Here is a 19,039-nt window from a genome sequence, read left to right on the forward strand (position 1 = left end):
GGATCCAGAATCTAACCTAAGAACCACTTAAATTGGTATTATCTCTCTCATCTCTCTACAATATTCGTCATCAAGCTACATACTACTTAATCACAATAAGTTCACTGACTTGAGCGTCGGAGTGAGTACGCTTGGCACAAAGCCAAGCCCTCAGTTTGCTCATTGTTGCAGGAGAGGCCGAGGAGAGCAATCAAGGCTAGAAGAGGCATTATTCGACAAAGCTAGCGTGGTAAACAAACCTACTTCGGAATTCATACCCGGAACAATAATAAATACGGAGTTTATCCTTAATGGACACAAGGCGTAAACAATCTTAAAAACCAAAATACAAAATTGAAATACGAATGTCTAATCTTGTTTTCAGCAAAAATAAAAACTAGAACTAAAGTTTTATTGAATAACTATGAAGAGTGAAGTATTGAGTTCTTGAGTAGTTAGCTTCCAGTTATGCATTCATAGGATCCACGCCATCTACCGCATTGTCGTCCAAGTTTATATCGTCCAAATCTGTAGAAGTAATTGGATAAAGTATGTTAAAAACTTAGAATGTGTTATAATACAATTAGCCATTATGAGAATTTTGAAGTTACTAAGCTGCTGCATCTTACCTTTCTCAAGATTTTCCAAGTCTTCCAAGAGGTCGTCTACATTAATTTGTTCTCCAGCCATACGAAACCAGTCTTGAGAGCAAATAAGAGCTTGAACCATCTTTAATACAAGATATATATAATCAGAATGAAAAAAATAAAAACAACATTGTATGATATTAAAATTTGTGATAATAAAATATTAAAAAATTAGCTTTGGAGTTAATGAGCTTCGAAACTGATCAAGAGTGCGCCCTCCCGCACTAAATGCTGACTCCGAGGCAACAGTAGATATTGGCATTGCAAGTACATCTCTGGCCAGACGAGAAAGAACGGGAAAGCGAGGACTTTGAAGCTTCCACCATGATAGTATATCGAAGGGTGTTTCTTCAGAATCATGAATTAAGTTAGCCTCATTCATATACCTTTGTAACTCGGTCTTTATAAGCCCCCCGCCTCCTGGGCCACTTGAGAGCTTTCTAATTTGACTCATTATTTGTCGATGCACCTGATTTCCCCTTAGAACAACACTAACTGATGAACAATTACCCACTGATGCAACATTACTGGACAGTCTAGTATGGGAATATGAGGGTTTATATTTCATCCAATACTCATCAAAAAGAGCCTATAATTCACGTTTTACTTTATCAGTCATAAATTCTCCCTTAACATCTCCATACATATCAGATAAAGCAATCTGAATGCCAACCAACTTCACTCTAGGATCAAGAATTGCTGAAATATATATCAATGTATTCATTTTGTTTATATTACCCCAATATTTGTCACACTTCGTTTTCATCTCACTTGCCATATCACTAAAGGTTTTATCAGAACCACTATCCAACTTTGAAATCATATCATATATAGAAACAATATCAAAGAATAAGGAGTTAGCAGTGACATATAAAGATCCAGAGATACGTCGAGTCAAATCATAAAAACCTTCTAAAAACACTGATATGTATCTGACTCTTTCCCAGTCAATAGCATTGGGGATACCCTCTACTTCTCCTTGAAGCTCAATCATAAAATGGGGATCTTTCCTTGCATATTTACCAAAAGCACTCTCAAATTTTTGAGCAGTATTCAACATAATGTAGGTAGAATTCCACCTAGTACACACATCAAGACACAAAGAAGCCTTACTTTCTATAGACTCTGATTCCACACACTCATTAAATCGTTTAAGCCTACTAGGAGATTGCCTAATAAATTTCACAACAGCTCGAACACAGTTAACCGAACTCTCATAGATTTTCAATCCATCGCACACTATAAGATTCACAATATGTGCAATGCATCTCATATGCGTGTACCTTCCATCAGCTACACAATCACCTCTTCTTTGCATATTTGCTCTGATCAGTGAACAAGCAACATCATTGCTACTAGCATTATCAACTGTTATGGTAAAAAGCTTAGACAACAATCCCCATTCCCCTAAACATTTCTCAATGGCATCAGCAATTGAATCACCCTTATGACTAGAAATAGTACAAAAGTTCAGGATTCTCTTTTATAACTTCCAATCATTATCAATGAAATGGGCTGTGAGACACAAATAATTAATTCTTTGGATAGAGGTCCAAGTGTCATTAGTAACACAAACTCGTTGACAAGAGGTTTTAAGAAATTCTTTCAATTTCAACCTTTCACTCACATATAAGTCGTAACAATCACGTGTAATTGTACTACGCGGAGGCACACAAAACTCAGGGCATGATTCACAAAGTGCCTGAATCCAGGCTTTTCAACAAACCTAAATGGCAATTCATCCAAAATGATCATGTAACTTAAAGCCTGACGAACATCATTTTGATTAAATGTCCAATTCGTTAACTTAATCTCTCCTTTTTCACCAATTGGTTCCAAAACCAATTTCTGCTGTGTTTCTCTATCCTTATTATTAGGATTTTTAATACAAGTCTTATAATGCCTATTCAAATTTTTGGTACCATTGACACTGGGTTTAGCTTGGTAGATAATATCGCAGTACTTACACTTAGCAATTCTATTACCAGCAACATCCTTACCTTCATCAAAGTGATCCCAAGCTTTTGATCTTTTTGAGAGGGGTTTCCTTTTCACAAGTAATCTTTTTGTTGTCTTCGACCTCCTCTTAACAGGCTCTTGTGATTCTACTTCAATATCGATTGCCTCAACATCTTCCTCAATTTGCACGAAGTCTACATCCTCACCAAATCCAGTTGCCATCTGTATATATAAAAGAAAAAATAATGTCAGAATGTTAATAACAAGTTACTTTAAACATTACACTGACACATATCACTAAAAAAATGAAGAATACATGGCAAGTTGGATCCATTACTTTACCTTCTTGGTTTGCAGTGCAGTACAAAAGTTTGTTTATCCCTATTTATAATAAGGTGCAGGGTTTAATAATTTGATGAAGATCATAGAGTAGCCGTAAATACCAATCTAAAGTAAAGATTTGATTATATCTCTTTACTGGATTTAAAAAGATCATATAATAACAAACTAGGGAAAAAATGATATTGGTAAAATTTTATTTTATAATCTTATTCTTACTAGATTTAAAAATATCATATGAAATTATTGGTTATAAAATTTGGTCCACGGTCCTTTCGAGTTGGTCCAGGACCGGACCGAAGACCAAAGTAGTGAAATTTGGTGGACCGTGGACCGGACCGTATATTATTCGGTCCGGTCTGGTCCGGACCAAATGGTCCGGTCCGGTCCGGTCTTTGGTCCGGACCACCGAGTGAACACCCCTACTTATGTATAATGTAATTAATTGCACAATTCAACTTTGCAATAATAAGAAAATTGTGACATTCCATCTGAAAAAATAAATCAAGGTGAGAAATACAAATTGACATCAATAAAAGTTATTTAAACAATACCAAATAAAACACAAATCTTATGTATGATACATAACTTTTTTTTTTTCACAAATGCAAATGATTAATAAAAATTATACGTAATGGAAAGTTTCAATAACATATGAATATGCCAAAAGGTTAGAAAAAGAGGGTAAAAAAGTGCTTATTTTAAAGACTTTACTTATATTAACTTAGCATCAAATAAAGAGTTAAATTTTAGGGGGAGAAAGGAATCATCAAAAAGGAAAAGGAAGAGCTAAAGAGAAAATGAAGAGTTACAGATGAATAAGGGGTCATAAACGTGATTAAGTATTTTATCTTAATTCTATGAATGAATATTATTAATTAGTTACATATACCAAATAAAACACAAATCTTATGTATGATATAACTTTATTTTTTTCACAAATGCAAATGATTAATAAAAATTATATGCAATGGAAAGTTTCAATAACATATGAATATGCCAAAAGGTTAGAAAAATAGGGTAAAAAATAAAAGTGCTTATTTTAAATACTTTACTTATATTAACTTATCATCAAATAAGGATTTCAAATTTAGGGGGAGAAAGGAATCATCAAAAAGGAAAAGGATGTGCTAAAGAGAAAATGAAGAGTTAGAGATGAATAAGGGGTCATAAACGTGATAATAAGTATTCTATCTTAATTATATGAATGAATATTATTAATTAGTCACATATTATCAAAAAAAAGTTTCTAGTGATTCTACGTTGTCACATGTCTTATATATATGCTTAAGGTAACCTTTTTATATTATTGTATAAATATGACATGTAGATTATGATAGGTAATTTAGCATGTAATACCCGCCCTTTTAGAGACCCTTTGACCAGCGTTGACTGACCTTGGGAGCGGTAATAGTCTTTAAAAGTGCGTGCCAAGCTACCTTGGGTTGTGAGTTGTGAGCGGTACTCGATAGAGTAGAGGCTACTCGATCGAGTAGCGTGGTTACTCGATCGAGTAGGGGGTCACTCGATCGAGTATGCGATCGAGTAACGGGTTTTCAGCGAGGGTTTTTAATCGCGTTTTGTTAAATCCGCAAATCATTTCCGCCTCATTCTTTCAATCCTTAAGTCGCCTCTTTCCCTTCTCTTCACCATAAAACCTCCATGGAAGCCTTTGAAGGTTCTTATGCCTTAGGAGAGCGTAACTGGAGTCGGGTAGCGGCCTTTTGCCAGGTTTCTCCTTGTAGGTAGGTCGTCATCATCATCCGTATCCTTGTCTTTGCAGTTAGGGTTTGCTTGGTAGTGATAGATGATTGTGTTGTGGTTATAGGTGTTGCTTGATTGCTGGATATATCGTATGTTGGCATGTAATGGTTGCAGTTACTTAAAGGTAGGTTCGCCTACTCAGTTTCTGTAGATGGTCTAGTGAGTCGATTGTTGTGGTTGTATTGTGGTTGTATTGCGGTTGTGTTTGTGTGGCAGTATGTATACGGTGGTCAGTCGGTATATACAGTTTGTCGGTTGTGTTGTGTTGCAGCTGTCTGTGATTGTTTGTCTCTGGTTCTCGAGATGCGTTCTCGGCTGAGTGGAGTCACTTGCGGGAGTGGCTTCACGCCCTAGTTTCGTCCTCCGTGGAACCCGCCACGGGAGGGAATGTGCACATTAATGGGACACGGTTATCGCTCGGTATGATGAGCGGGGATTTGGTGGGTACGGCTGCGGTCCCCCACTGGCAGGGCTTGTCCAGTGGACTGTCGGTGACGGAGATTGATTGGAGTGGGTGTGATTGTGTGTGTGACTGATTGTGTTGTGTTGTATTGATAGATGTTGTTGGTATTGTTATGTTGTATCTCAGTAATGACCTTGTGTGGTTGTCTTGTTGTTTTATGTGTCTGCCGTGATCCCTTATGGTGAGCAGTCTGTCTTAGCAGGTGTTGATGTCGTTGATAGCTGGAGTCCGGGCAGGGATGAGTCTTCACGAGATTTGATAGTAATAGTGTGTAGCCACTGAGTTGTATCTTTTATATCGTCTGTTGGTTTTAAATGACTTGCAATATAACATAGTCGTTCTTTTATCGGCATTTGATTATTACTGTCCTCGGGCAACCGAGATGGTAACGCCCTTATATGCTAAGGAAGGCCTAGTTAAGGCTCCTCTGGATATGGGGGTGTTACAAAGTGGTATCAGAGCGACGATTTTGGAACCTGTAACCAATGAAAATAGTGAACGTAGTGAGTCTAATAAAATGAACCTGGTGTATGTATAATGGGAGCCCCGCTGATGCTAGATTTTGGGTGAGTAGGCGCCCTCATTTCAAAATCTTGGCCCCATTGTACTTAAGCCAGTCACTGGGCATGGGAATGTGGAGTCCGTGTATATGTAATTGATGTGTATATAGATTGCGTCGGAATTATCCGAGGTTGAGCCTTTATTAAAGTCGGTATGAGTATAATGGTTGCATTTGAATTGTGTGAAGTAAAGTTTTGATAGAATTGGTGAGCTTACGTGATGTTAAAGAAAAACGTTAAAGGTTTTATGATATAGAAATGCGTGAAAAGTGTGGAAGTGTATGCTGTAGTATGAATGGTAATCGTGTTGGTATTTGCTTCAAGTTGTTAATAAAGGTGATCCTATATGAGTTTATAATTTCTACCGTAGCTATAGTGATGATAGTTAAGGAAGTGTTGAGATATAGTACGAGAATTAGTAATTAATGATGCGTGTATACAATGCTCGATGATTGAAACTTTCCGCTGTGTAATGGTTAATTGGTGTAGAATAATTTTGTTTATGTTGAAATTGGAACTTGGTAAGCTTTAATTTGTTTGTGTGGGATGTACTTTGATGACATAAAGATATTTATCGTTAATTAGATGCTTTATATTGATGTGAGCACGAATTTGCTAGTAATGTAGTAAGATGAGTTTAGGTGTGATATGGTAATGTAATTGTGTATATGAATGACTCGGTAGCAGGTAAACCGAGTTGAATAAATTTGTCGTAGCGTAATATGACATAAACCTTATTTGTTGAAACGGTATGACACGCTCGAGTAGTAATGTTAATAAATGAGTAAGTGTGATAACTAGTGACGAATTCCGAACATAGTTTGGAATCAACACGAGATATTGTTTTTGCAGGAATCTTCAATTTACTTCGTATTCCTGAACCGTACTCAACCTTACTTGACCGAGTGCGAGTGCTTACTAGACCGAGTAGACCTCACTCGATCTAGTTAAGAAGCTATGACGTCGGGATGTGGAAAATTTCTGCAGATACTCGACGAAATAGCGCCTACTCGATCGAGTAGATGTCACTCGATCGAGTACCCTAGGCACTCGATCGAGTAGGCTACAGTACAGAGCCTCTTACGGGTTTCTTAAAACCCTTATTTCTTCTTATTCTTCCTTCTTATTTCGAACCCTAAGCCTAAATCTCTCACAAAACTCTCCTCTCTTCTAGTGTTGGTGGTGATTAAGTTGGGTATTTGCTTGTTAATTTTGTTCTTTTACTTTCCCTATCTAATCAATGTATGATTTCTTCCATATTTATATGTTTTTATTGCTTTAAATTTGTTGGAATGATGGTATAATCTGAAATTTTCGATTCATATGGGCGGATTATTGCGTTAAATTGTTGTAATAAGATTCACATGCTTTCCTTTCATGAATGTTGGTGATTAATTGCTGTAAAATAGGCTAGAAATTGCCAATTTGGGGGCCGAAATTTTCTAGGGTTACAAAATCAAAATTTTGTCTGATTGTTTTCTACATGTTGGATGATGAAATTGAGTACTACATGTTGTATATACCATGTTGAAAGTTGAATTTTAGTGATTTTTCACCTTAAAAGTGCCTTAAAACTCCGTCTGAAAAGTGCCCCAAATTGAAATTCGTTTTCTATATTTGAAATTTAGTGTTGGATATGATGGTTTAAGTAAGGGTTAAACTTCAATATGATAATGGTGATGTTAATTGATGGTGAATATGTCCAAATAGTCACAGCTGTAGAGACCGTCTGACAAGTCTAATTGAGTTGATTGTTTCTAATATTGAAGGTTGATGATGATATGTTTTAACTTACCTTTCTATGAGTATGTACGAATATCTCACATGACATTAAGTATGAATATAGAGTAGCAATTGAATCATGCTAGGATGTCAGAATTGGTTGAGTAAACCATGTTTATCATGCTAAGCTTTTCACAACTATAGAGATTGTCTGAGTTACTGAAATTATATATCAAATTGGGAACTTGTTGGTGAAAATGTGTACCTAGCTGAGTATGTAAAGTTCAATTGCGTGAATTATGTGCCCTACATGTTTATGCAAGTTTGTTTAAGTTATATGCTGAAACAGATGCCGAGACTGAACATAGGGACCCGTCAGAGTAAAAGGGGGAGGGTTACACAACCCGAAGTTGGGGAAGGTAGTGGACCCGTGGTACCCGCGGTACCGGAATACCCTTCGGTGGTGTTTGTAGACTTTAAGCAAAAGGAAATATTCGTGGTTTTGCAAAAGCGCAAAATGAGGCCAACCCGGTGTGTGGATACCACACTTTTAGAGGACTTGGGAATAGAGACGGATGTCCATCACATCTTTGAGACTTTGGGGTTTACGGGGTTGTATCGGCTGAGGAAACATTCCTACCCTTTTCTCACCTTGGAGTTTATGAGTTCGTTTAGTTACGACCCAGCTGCCCAAACCGTTGAGTTTCGTTTGATGAACACAAGTTTCCTGTTGACCATGGACCTTTTCGCGTCTCACCTTGGGTTGGCCAAGCCTCCCAAGGATTCCATCGGTGAAATTCATGCTGAGTGCGGTGTCTGCCGCCTAATGCCTTGTCTTCCACGGAAAGCGGCTCCCACCTCAAGCAACATGTTGATTAATGATGTTCAGCATGTTACCTTGAGGATCTTTCTTCGTTCTCTTTCGAACCTCCTTTATGATAGACCGGATATTAGTAAACTGAACAATCATGAGGTGTTGCTTCTGATGTCTTACCTCAACCCGGAGCGGACCGAGAGGATGGTCTTTAATGCTCCTGCCATAGTCTGCGCTAGCCTTGCTTTGATGGCTACTGCCACTTCCCGGTACTTGAGTTGTGGCGCTATCGCCACTCGGCTAGCTGAAAAGCTAACCTCCTTTGAGGCTTCTTTCGAGTATGTTCCTCTGGCTACACCGGTGCCTACGATGGACCGAGATTACTACCTCGACCTGAAATGGTTGAGAACTTTAGCTGATGGCAGCCTAGCTTGGAGGGTGTGGGGCATGAGCTGGATGAAGATTCCGGCTCCTGAGCACCTTCCACCGACAGAGCCGTTAGACCCGTGGTTATAGATGTGGACTCCGTACGAGGAGGAGGAGGAGGGTGATGATGGACCTCGACAGTTGCGGACGTACCTCATTGATGACACGATCCTCCAGGTGATGCCCGAGCCGAAAAAGGGAGAGAATGCAGCCGTAGTGGAGGAGAGGCCTAGGATGGGGAGAGGACCCCGTCGAGTGAGGGAGAGGACCGCTGAGACTAGACCATGGCCGGTAGCACCACCGCAGCAGCACCCTTTTTCGTGCTACCCCTACCTCGACACCCCAGAGACGCGTTCGAGCTATTTGGCAGAGAGAGTGTCATCTACTTTGACACTCCGGAATATACATGAGATGGCGTACACTCAGGGGATTGGGACCGAGGGACCGCACCCGGTGTGGTGGAGTGGAGTCGGGGACTATAGTGGGGTTTTCCACTCTTACGGGGTGGATCAGTCAGCTTGGGGGACACCTCAGTCCTTTGCTTTTGGTGGCTTGACCCCATGGTACGTGAGTCCTGGAGCTGGAGCGGGGGTTGATGTGGGTATTGGGTCATCGGGAGCGGGCACATCGGGAGGCGATGGTGGTGGTGATGAGGTGATGGAGGAGCAGCAGCAGCAGCAGGAGTGATACTCCTATTTCTTTATCCTTGTTTATGGTCGTTGGTGTTGGATGTCAGTTGTTGTTGATAGTTAGAACTTTTATTTTCGGATTTGTATGGTTGGCCATAAGGCCGGATTTGCTAGCTTGACTTTATTGCAGGATTTTGGGAGTCGGGGAGTCATCCCGACTCACGTTGTGTGCCGATTATATATATATATATGTGGGTTATGACAGGATTTTCCAAGAATTTGACCTGTAGGTACTCGACAGAGTACCCCATACTCGGTCGAGTAGCTGCAGGTGTGGCAGAAATGAGGCATTTTGATCTCAGGGCTACTCGATCGAGTAGCCAAGACACTCGATCGAGTAGCCAAGACACTCGATCGAGTAGCCAAGACACTCGATCGAGTAGCCAAGACACTCGATCGAGTAGCGGGCACTCGATCGAGTACCACTACATACTCGATCGAGTAGCACTGTTACAGGAACTTTTGAAAAATTAAAATTGTTATATAATTACATGTTTGATGTTTAACATGGTTAGTAATGAGTAATAACATGTTTGAAACGTTCATTTCATATGTTGGAGGTTGTGCTTGGTTTTAAAGGCGTAATTGCAACGAATAGTGAAGTTGTAATTATTCTTATTGCATTCCTTTTACATCCGTTTTGTCTACAAGTTGTATTTCACCGGATTCTATATATACAAATTCAAATGATATACACATGCCTGCTTGACGGTGACTAGTTATTCGAATATGGTTGCATATATCTTTATGGTTTACTGGTTGTACGAGTAAAATGAGTAATGTTAATAATGAATAATATGGTTTGGATTTATGTCACGATACAAGTAATAAGTAACATATGTAGTAATTTGGTGGTGAACTTCGGGGACGAAGTTCCTTTTTAGAGGGGAAGAGTAATGTCGCAAAATAAAAAGGCTGATTTTGAAATTATGTTGTTGTTCGTTTATAATGTTTTGTGGTTTATTTACAAAGTTTTCTATTACTTTGGTCACATTGCTTGTATGAAGTTGTAATTGGTTACCTTAGTCATTGAGTAATTCATGCGTCGAAGTGAAAGTTTATAGTATGTTTTAAAAGACGGTCATAAAGAGATAGTTGAGGTGCCATGTGCCGTAATAGAATCGCGTTGTTGAGTAACATGGTGGTATAGTCATGCGGCATGTTGATATGAGATATGTTTCGTGTTGATGGTTGTTACTAGTAAATGGGGTAATCTCGTAATATGGTGAGTAATCGTTGATTGTGCTGGTTCGTATTGCGAGGTTGGTGTTTTATATGATAGTTTGTAAGAGTCGATATATATATAAAGTGTTAGACAGTGATGATGATGACATGGGGGATGGCATTTCAGGGGAGTAGTGACCTGTGTCGAAAGAGTAGCGATGTCGTTGTGTTCCCGTGTCTTGTGCTTTGAGATAGGTGAGTTGAACTTCGGGGACGAAGTTCTTTTTAAGGGGGAAAGACTGTAATACCCGCCCTTTTAGAGACCCTTTGACCAGCGTTGACTGACCTTGGGAGCGGTAATAGTCCTTAGAAGTGCGTGCCAAGCTACCTTGGGTTGTGAGTTGTGAGCGGTACTCGATAGAGTAGAGGCTACTCGATCGAGTAGCGTGGTTACTCGATCGAGTAGGGGTCACTCGATCGAGTATGTGGGACACTCGATCGAGTAACGGGTTTTCAACGAGGGTTTTTAATCGCGTTTTGTTAAATCCGCAAATCATTTCCGCCTCATTCCTTCAATTCTTAAGTCGCCTCTTTCCCTTCCCTTTACCATAAAACCTCCATGGAAGCCTTTGAAGGTTCTTATGCCTTAGGAGAGCGTAACTGGAGTCGGGTAGCGGCCTTTTGCCAGGTTTCTCCTTGTAGGTAGGTCGTCATCATCATCCGTCCCAGTATCCTTGTCTTTGCGTTAGGGTTTGCTTGGTAGTGATAGATGATTGTGTTGTGGTTATAGGTGTTGCTTGATTGCTGGATATATCGTATGTTGGCATGTAATGGTTGCAGTTACTTAAAGGTAGGTTCGCCTACTCAGTTTCTGTAGATGGTCTAGTGAGTCGATTGTTGTGGTTGTATTGTGGTTGTATTGCGGTTGTGTTTGTGTGGCAGTATGTATACGGTGGTCGATCGGTATATACTGATTTGTCGGTTGTGTTGTGTTGCGGTATGTCGTGATTGTTTGTCTCGGTTCTCGAGATGCGTTCTCTACCGAGTGGAGTCACTTGGAGTGGCTTCACGCCCTAGTTTCGCCCTCCGTGGAACCCGCCACGGGAGGGGATGTGCACATTAATGGGACAGGGTTATCGCTCGGTATGATGAGCGGGGATTTGGTGGGTACGGTTGCGGTCCCCCACTGGCAGGGCTGGTCCAGTGGACAGTCGGTGACGGAGATTGATTGGAGTGGGTGTGATTGTGTGTGTGACTGATTGTGTTGCGTTGTATTGATAGATGTTGTTGGTATTGTTATGTCGTATCTCAGTACTGACCTTGTGTGGTTGTCTTGTTGTTTTATGTGTGCCGTACGTGATCCCTTATGGTGAGCGATCTGTCTTAGCAGGTGTTGATGTCGTTGATAGCTGGAGTCCGGGCAGGGATGAGTCTTCACGAGATTTGATAGTAATAGCATGTAGCCACTGAGTTGTATCTTTTATATCGTCTGTTGGTTTTAAATGACTTGCAATATAACATAATCGTTCTTTTATCGGCATTTGATTATTACTGTCCTCGGGCAACCGAGATGATAACGCCCTTATATGCTAAGGAAGGCCTAGTTAAGGCTCCTCTGGATATGGGGGTGTTACATAGCATGCCTTTAAGTTAGATATATAGATTTTGTATTTAGATCATAGAGTTATTGATTTTACATACATAAATATGGAGCAAGGAGAAATGTGATGTAAAAGGTTTGCATGAGAATGGTTTATAAATTATCTTATGAAATTAAAATAAGACATATTGTTGATGGTTGATAGTTTGGCTTACTTTTTAATTATATTTATAGATTATTATTATTATTATTATTATTATTATTATTATTATTATTATTATTATTATTATTATTATTATTATTATTATTATTATTATTATTATTATTATTATTATTATTATTATTATTATTATTATTATTATTATTATTATTATTATTATTATTATTATTAAATTCACTTTGCATGAGAGTAATTTAAAAATTATCCTATGAAATTAAAATTATCTAAAATTAGTTTTTTAACATTAATTATGAGAGTAACTTTTAAATGTGTTATTATTATTATTATTATTATTATTATTATTATTATTATTATTATTATTATTATTATTATTATTATTATTATTATTATTATTATTATTATTATTATTATTATTATTATTATTATTATTATTATTATTATTATTATTATTATTATTATTATTATTATTATTATTATTATTATTATTATTATTATTATTATTATTATTATTATTATTATTATTATTATTATTATTATTATTATTATTATTATTATTATTATTATTATTATTATTATTATTATTATTATACTGAACTGAAATGAGTGAATTGAGCTAAACTGAACTAAAGAGAGCTGAAATGAACTGAAATGAGTTTAAATTAAGTCAAAAGAACATGGCCCTAGACTTTCTTAACTCATACCCTTACCATTTATAAAATATTTTTCGTAAAGATGTATAGTTTGGAAAAAAAAAAAATTACCTTTTTTGGAAGTCATAACCAATAGTTATCGCTAGTCAAAGTTTTTTTAAAATAAAAAAGATTACAAGTGAGAAAATAAAAAAAGTTGAAGTAGAAGGGTTTGTGTAATAATGAAAAAAATGCAAGTGTTGTGGGTGTCTTCTATATAGGATGAAAAGATGAGGTAATTGCTTCATTCTTAATTAAGAATAATTACAAACGGTTACAAACAAGAATTTGTGTTACATCAAAGATACTACACCAATTGGAATGAATCACTAACCATCGTTACCATAGACATACACATCACAATCTATGATCAATTTGTGGTTAGTATTAACACCATCAGCAGGAGATGAAGCAACTAAGGAATTAGAAATAGTTATATTAAGAACAACATCACTACAAGTAACAGCAAGATTATTCTGATTCAAATCAGATGTCAGAAGAACATCAAAATGAATATATCCCATGCCACTCTCCAACTCTAAATTGAACCTCGGTCCCTTGTCTAATGACAAGCTAAGCGCAACCGGGGCGGACTTCAACACGGTCATGGTCCGTTTACGCTGAGCAAAGTCATCCAATGCGTCTTCGGCCAATATTTGCTCGTCCTTATAGATTGAAACTCGGACTCCCGAGTATTTTAACTTCAACCTACGGCTTGGATTGTTGGCCTTGAGAACGACGTCGAAAAAGGAGGTGAGGTGGCCATCGGATGATAGATTGAAACCGTTGACCGAGGCGTGTTCGAGGGTGAAGGTTGGATCTTTAGTGTCTTGGGCGTAGTAGACTATAAGGGGTATCACAAATGTTAATGCCCATAAAATTATTGAACATACAATGCAACATTTTGTAGACATATTACGTAATTCAATATAAATTTGTATGATTGCTAATTATTCATTGAATTGAAGTTGAAACTGAAGCTGAAAATAAAAAAGAAAGTTGGATGATGAAGGATTTAAGGTAATTATTTAGCAGGTAAGGCCTGGATTAATCACTAAATATTGTTGAATTCATCAACAGATGAATGTCTCCTCTTACGAAGGAGCTGACTTGTATGCAAAATGATAATTCTACCTACATGAAAAATGTATGAAAACAAGACCTCCAAACTAAAGAATTGGTCTCGCCGTACCCGGCCTACGACACATTTCTTGGCGCCTATTATCCTAATAGGTTCGTGTTTGGACCGTCTAAATAATATGTAGTTCAGATTATTGTGAGTAACAAAGAATTAATGCTATATTGAGAAAAACCGCCTAAATCAATGATTTTATTATATTCTCGCTTCCCATGAATTATTCTTGAACCGAAGATGTCTTAGTCTAGTGGTTAAGACGGAGGAATTGTGGACAATAGGTCCCAGGTTCGAATCCCCTCTCCACTCTATTGTAATGCGACTAAGAGCGCGCAAAACGAATTATTCTTGAACAAATGTAACATAGCAAACTTTAAAATCTGTAGTGTCTCTTAATTAAAATGTTTTCAAAAGTAGATGTAATTATTAAAAATGGAAATATATTGAGAAAATTCAACAAATATCAAATTACAAACTTATCCATTATTGGGTGATTTCCTTACATAATGCTAAGAGATAAATTAATTCTCATCATATAGCTACTTTATTTAGAGCACACCAATGAGATGATGTCGGATGAGTAAGGAATTGCGCCAATTTATTTACCGGAAACGCTATGTCAGGACGAGTAAGTGACAAATATTGAAGACTTCCGACTATAGCCCGATAATTAGTAGCATCTTCAATAGGTAAATTATCTTGACGAATTAACGGCGGATGAGCAAGCATGGGCGTGGTGGAGGAGCTGCAGTCCAGCATGTTAAAACGAGTCAAAATATCAGAAACATATTTGGACTGATTTATATGAATTCCAGATGATGTAGGCGTGACCTCCATGCCCAAGAAGTACGATAACGGACCTAAATCCTTCAAAGAAAAGCGATTGGAAATAGAAGTGATAAACTTATTGATTTCATGAGAATTAGGTCCTGTGACAACAATATCATCAACATAGACAAGAGCATATAATTGAACATTAGCATTATTATAAATAAATAGCGAAGAATCGGAAATTGAATTATGAAATCCGTAGGACAGAAAGTATCGTTTTAACTCCGTATACCAAGCACGAGGTGCTTGTTTCAAACCATAGATAGCTTTGCTTAACTTACAAATAAAATTTGGGGACTCGGTGTTGGCGAAACCCGGTGGTTGTACCATGTAGACGGACTCAGTCAACGTTCCTTGAAGGAAGGCATTATTAACGTCAATTTGACGCATAGACCAACTGTGGGAGACGGCAAGAGACAATATAAGGCGAATGGTAGTGGGTTTAATTACGGGGCTAAAAGTTTCAGTATAGTCGAGGCCGGGTCGTTGGTGAAAACCTTTTGCAACGAGTCGGGCTTTATGTTGCTTAAGAGTTCCATCAGGGTTATATTTGATACGGAAGACCCACTTGCACCTAATAACGTTTTTAGCTTGATCGGGAGGTACAAGTGTCCAAGTGGAGTTTCGAATAAGGGCATTATATTCGTCTTGCATAGCCGCTCTCCAGCGAGGGTCGAGAAGAGCTTGCTTAACAGTGGTGGGGGTAATATAGGTAGAGGGAGCAGTGGTGAGTTTAGCATATTTCGGATTGGGTTTACGAATATTGTTTGACAAACGGGTAGCATGGATGGGTTGAGGAACAGAGGAAGTATCGGTGTTGGTAGTGGGAGGGGCAGAGGTGGATCAGGTACGGGTATCAGGGGCAGGGGAGGAGGGTGTGGCAGCAGGGGTGGCAGAGGACGGTGGGGGAGTGGGGTTTGACACAGGAGGGGCGAGGACAGGGACGACTAGAGTGCACCAGTCAGAGGCAATAGGAATTGGAGCGGATGATTGAGTTGTGATAAGATTAGGATATGGAAATTGGTCATCTAAAAAACGAACATGGCGAGATGTGTAGACACGAGAGGTGATCGGATCAAGACATAAATAAGCACTTTGGGTATTTGAGTAACCAAGGAAAATACATTGGCGAGATCGAGTTTCAAGTTTATGGGAGATATACGGACGTAGCCATGGAAAACACAAACACCCGAAGCTGTGTAATTTTCTGAAATTTGGGTCAGTGTTGAAGAGCTTAAAATAGGGTGAATTATTTTGTAAAGTGGAAGTAGGAAGACGATTTATTAGGTAGACAGCAGTGGAAAAGGCGTGAGGCCAGAACGACACAGGAACACGAGCATGGGTAAGGAGAGATAAACCCGTCTCAACAATGTGACGGTGTCTTCTCTCGGCAAAACCGTTATGCCCTGGGGTGTGTGGTGGGGAAGTAAGATGATTAATGCCATTAATATTGAGATGTTGAGTCATTTTAACAAATTCTCCGCCATTGTCGGAGTAGAATTGTTTAATCGGTTTGTTAAAATATTTCTCAACAATAGCACGAAATTTTTCGAATGTGGAAGCGGTGTCGGATTTTCATTTAAGAGGATAAAACCAAATATAATGAGTAAAATGATCTATAAAAACCACATAATATTTGAAGGAATCAGATGAAACAACAGGAGATATCCATAAATCCGAAAAAATTAAATCTAGGGGTGCAGAAGACCTAAGAGACGACTCAGCAAACGGGAGCTTATGGCTCTTATTTAAATGACACGAAATACAAGTGTCCGAATGAGAAATGCCTAATTGAAATCGAGAATTTAAAAGCTGGATTATTTTGCTTGACGGATGTCCTAAGCGGTGATGCCAAGACGGATGACCAGGAGCTATAGCGAGTTGTGCGTGAGGCGGAGTGGGAGTCCAAACATACAGTCCATCAATGAGTTGCCCTTGAAGAAGGACCGCTGCCGTCTGTATGTCATGGACAGAAAAGGAATTAGAAGTGAATTTAGCATACACATTATTATCATGACAGAATTGAGAGACGGAAAAAAGACGACGCGAAATTTTGGGAACAACAAGAACATTAGAAAACAAAATAGAGCGAGATGACAGGGGAATAGAGAAAGAACCCGTGTGACTTATTTCAAGAGGAGAACCATCAGCAATTAGGAGATCATCCGGGCCATCGTACGCTTGATGTAGCGATAGAGTATTAAGATCTTCCGTAATGTGATGAGTAGCTCCACTGTCAACAACCCAAGAACGGGGTGGGGGCGGAGTAGTAGATGTAACAGTGTTGGCTTGAGGATGAGGGCCACGAGGCTTACGGGTAGGAAAGACTATATTCGGATATGTCTTCAGGAGAAGACGACAATCAGATGCAACATGACCCTTGATATCACAGAAGTGACAGCGGCCACGATAGGGATTAGGATAAGTACTAGTCTGGTTGTCGGAGGTAGAGTTATGGGTCGTGTTGGAGTTGTTTTTGGAGTAGGAATTGTTGTAGCGATTTTGGTATGGGGGACGATGAACAGCAGCTTGAGCCGAGGGTTTAAAGGTAGAGGGGACGGGTGCAGGAGTATTTTTAAGGCGAAGTTCCTGTTGGATTAATTTTTCATGTAAGGATTCGAAACTAATTGGATTATCACGGAGACGGATAGCATCGATGACTGAACCGTATTTGGTCGGGTTTAGGCCATTAAGAATTTTTGATGTAATATCATCAATGTCCATAGGGTGTTCAAGTTGGGCGAGATCATCAGTGCAAGCTTTAATTGCGGTCATATATTCGGTAATAGTCATCTCATCAGTGTGAGAGATATTATCAAGACGATCTTTGATTTGAAGTCGATGACCACGGGATGAATTAGCAAAGGTACGGAGAAGGGTGGACCATGCCTCGCATGAGGTAGAGTCATTAACAATAAGGCCAGCTATGGGAGAGGATAGGGTGCCAGTAAGAGCACCAAGGATGAGTTGATCTTGGCGGTACCAAGTCGTGTAAGCAGGGTTGGCTTGGATGGTGGGTTCGGTGGCAGGGGCGACGGGTTGGACAGTAATGGTTTTTGCAGGAGCCGGATTCGAACCATCAAGCAAGGAAAACAAATGGAGACCATTCATAATGGCACGAATCTGGAACCTCCATTGGCGAAAGGACATTGTGTCTTTCAGTTGAACACAATTGGAGAAGGAGACTAAGGTGAGGGGTGCGTTGGAATCAGCAGCGTTGACGATTTGGAGGTGGTTGGCCATAGGTGCGGGTAGGGTAGGGGACAGATTGACTGAGACACGAATACAAGAATAAGAACCGAGAATCCTTTTTTTTTTTTATGATCGTGAGGATCGACAGACTCGTGATACCATGTAAAGAATTGAATGTTATTGTATATAAATGTATTGAAGATAGTTTACAATGCCAGGATATATATACTAAAGTTACAGACTAAACCTAGGTAACTAATATTGAAACCCTAGCTAATCAACACTAGATATTAGGATATACATTTGACTAATGATAACAACTATTAACAACTGTGAGATAAATTAGGAGAAGGAATAGCATTTGGTTGAGAGGCTTCACCGTGTATAGTGGAAGAGCTTGACTTGGGCTTTGACGATATTATATTCTTAACATTAGTCTAGTGGTTAAGATGGAGGAATTGTGGACAATAGGTCCCAGGTTCGAATCCCCTCTCCACTCTATTGTAATGCGACTAAGAGCGCGCAAAACGAATTATTCTTGAACAAATGTAACATAGCAAGCTTTAAAATCTGTAGTGTCTCTTAATTAAAATGTTTTCAAAAGTAGATGTAATTATTAAAAATGGAAATATATTGAGAAAATTCAACAAATATCAAATTACAAACTTATCTATTATACCTTACATAATAATCACAAACAATGTTTTCATAAATCAAACCAAAAGAAAAAAAAAAGACGGTGAAAAACAAATGTAAACAAAAATCACGCAACAAATGGTGTATTCATTGTTAAGTCCGCTTATTGACGTTTGGCTGGGGATAGGGAGGCGTTGGAGCTTGGGGGTGTGTCGGATTGGGGGAAGGAAAAATGGCTATGGAATAGGC

At 38.7% G+C, this 19,039-nt stretch overlaps 2 protein-coding genes across 2 annotated transcripts; both read right to left on the reverse strand.

The window, feature by feature from the left end:
- Nucleotides 1-1,215: 1,215 nt before the first annotated feature.
- On the reverse strand, nt 1,216-2,919 carry LOC141589784 (zinc finger BED domain-containing protein RICESLEEPER 2-like). Its single transcript, XM_074410408.1, has 3 exons — nt 2,902-2,919; nt 2,329-2,807; nt 1,216-2,077 (listed from the first exon to the last, which is right to left on the reverse strand). The coding sequence occupies exons 1-3, from the start codon at nt 2,917-2,919 to the stop codon at nt 1,216-1,218; spliced, it is 1,359 nt and encodes a 452-aa protein (XP_074266509.1).
- A 10,406-nt stretch (nt 2,920-13,325) lies between these two features.
- On the reverse strand, nt 13,326-13,910 carry LOC141589785 (uncharacterized protein At1g08160-like). Its single transcript, XM_074410409.1, has one exon. It carries the CDS (start codon nt 13,908-13,910, stop codon nt 13,326-13,328), a length of 585 nt encoding a protein of 194 aa, XP_074266510.1.
- Between the last annotated feature and the right edge of the window lie 5,129 nt (nt 13,911-19,039).

The sequence above is a fragment of the Silene latifolia genome, chromosome 7 (genome assembly GCF_048544455.1).
Source record: "Silene latifolia isolate original U9 population chromosome 7, ASM4854445v1, whole genome shotgun sequence".
Classification (NCBI taxonomy): Eukaryota; Viridiplantae; Streptophyta; class Magnoliopsida; order Caryophyllales; family Caryophyllaceae; genus Silene; species Silene latifolia.

What these genes read in the sequence shown, in the direction of transcription:
- LOC141589784 (XM_074410408.1), bottom strand. An exon ending in GTTGAAAAGCCTGGATTCAG is followed by an intron (nt 2,078 to 2,328) that starts GCACTTTGTGAA and finishes TACTATTTCTAG; the next exon opens with TCATAAGGGTGATTCAATTG.
- LOC141589785 (XM_074410409.1), bottom strand. Translation starts at nt 13,910, where the DNA reads ATGTCTACAAAATGTTGCATTGTATGTTCAATAATTTTATGGGCATTA.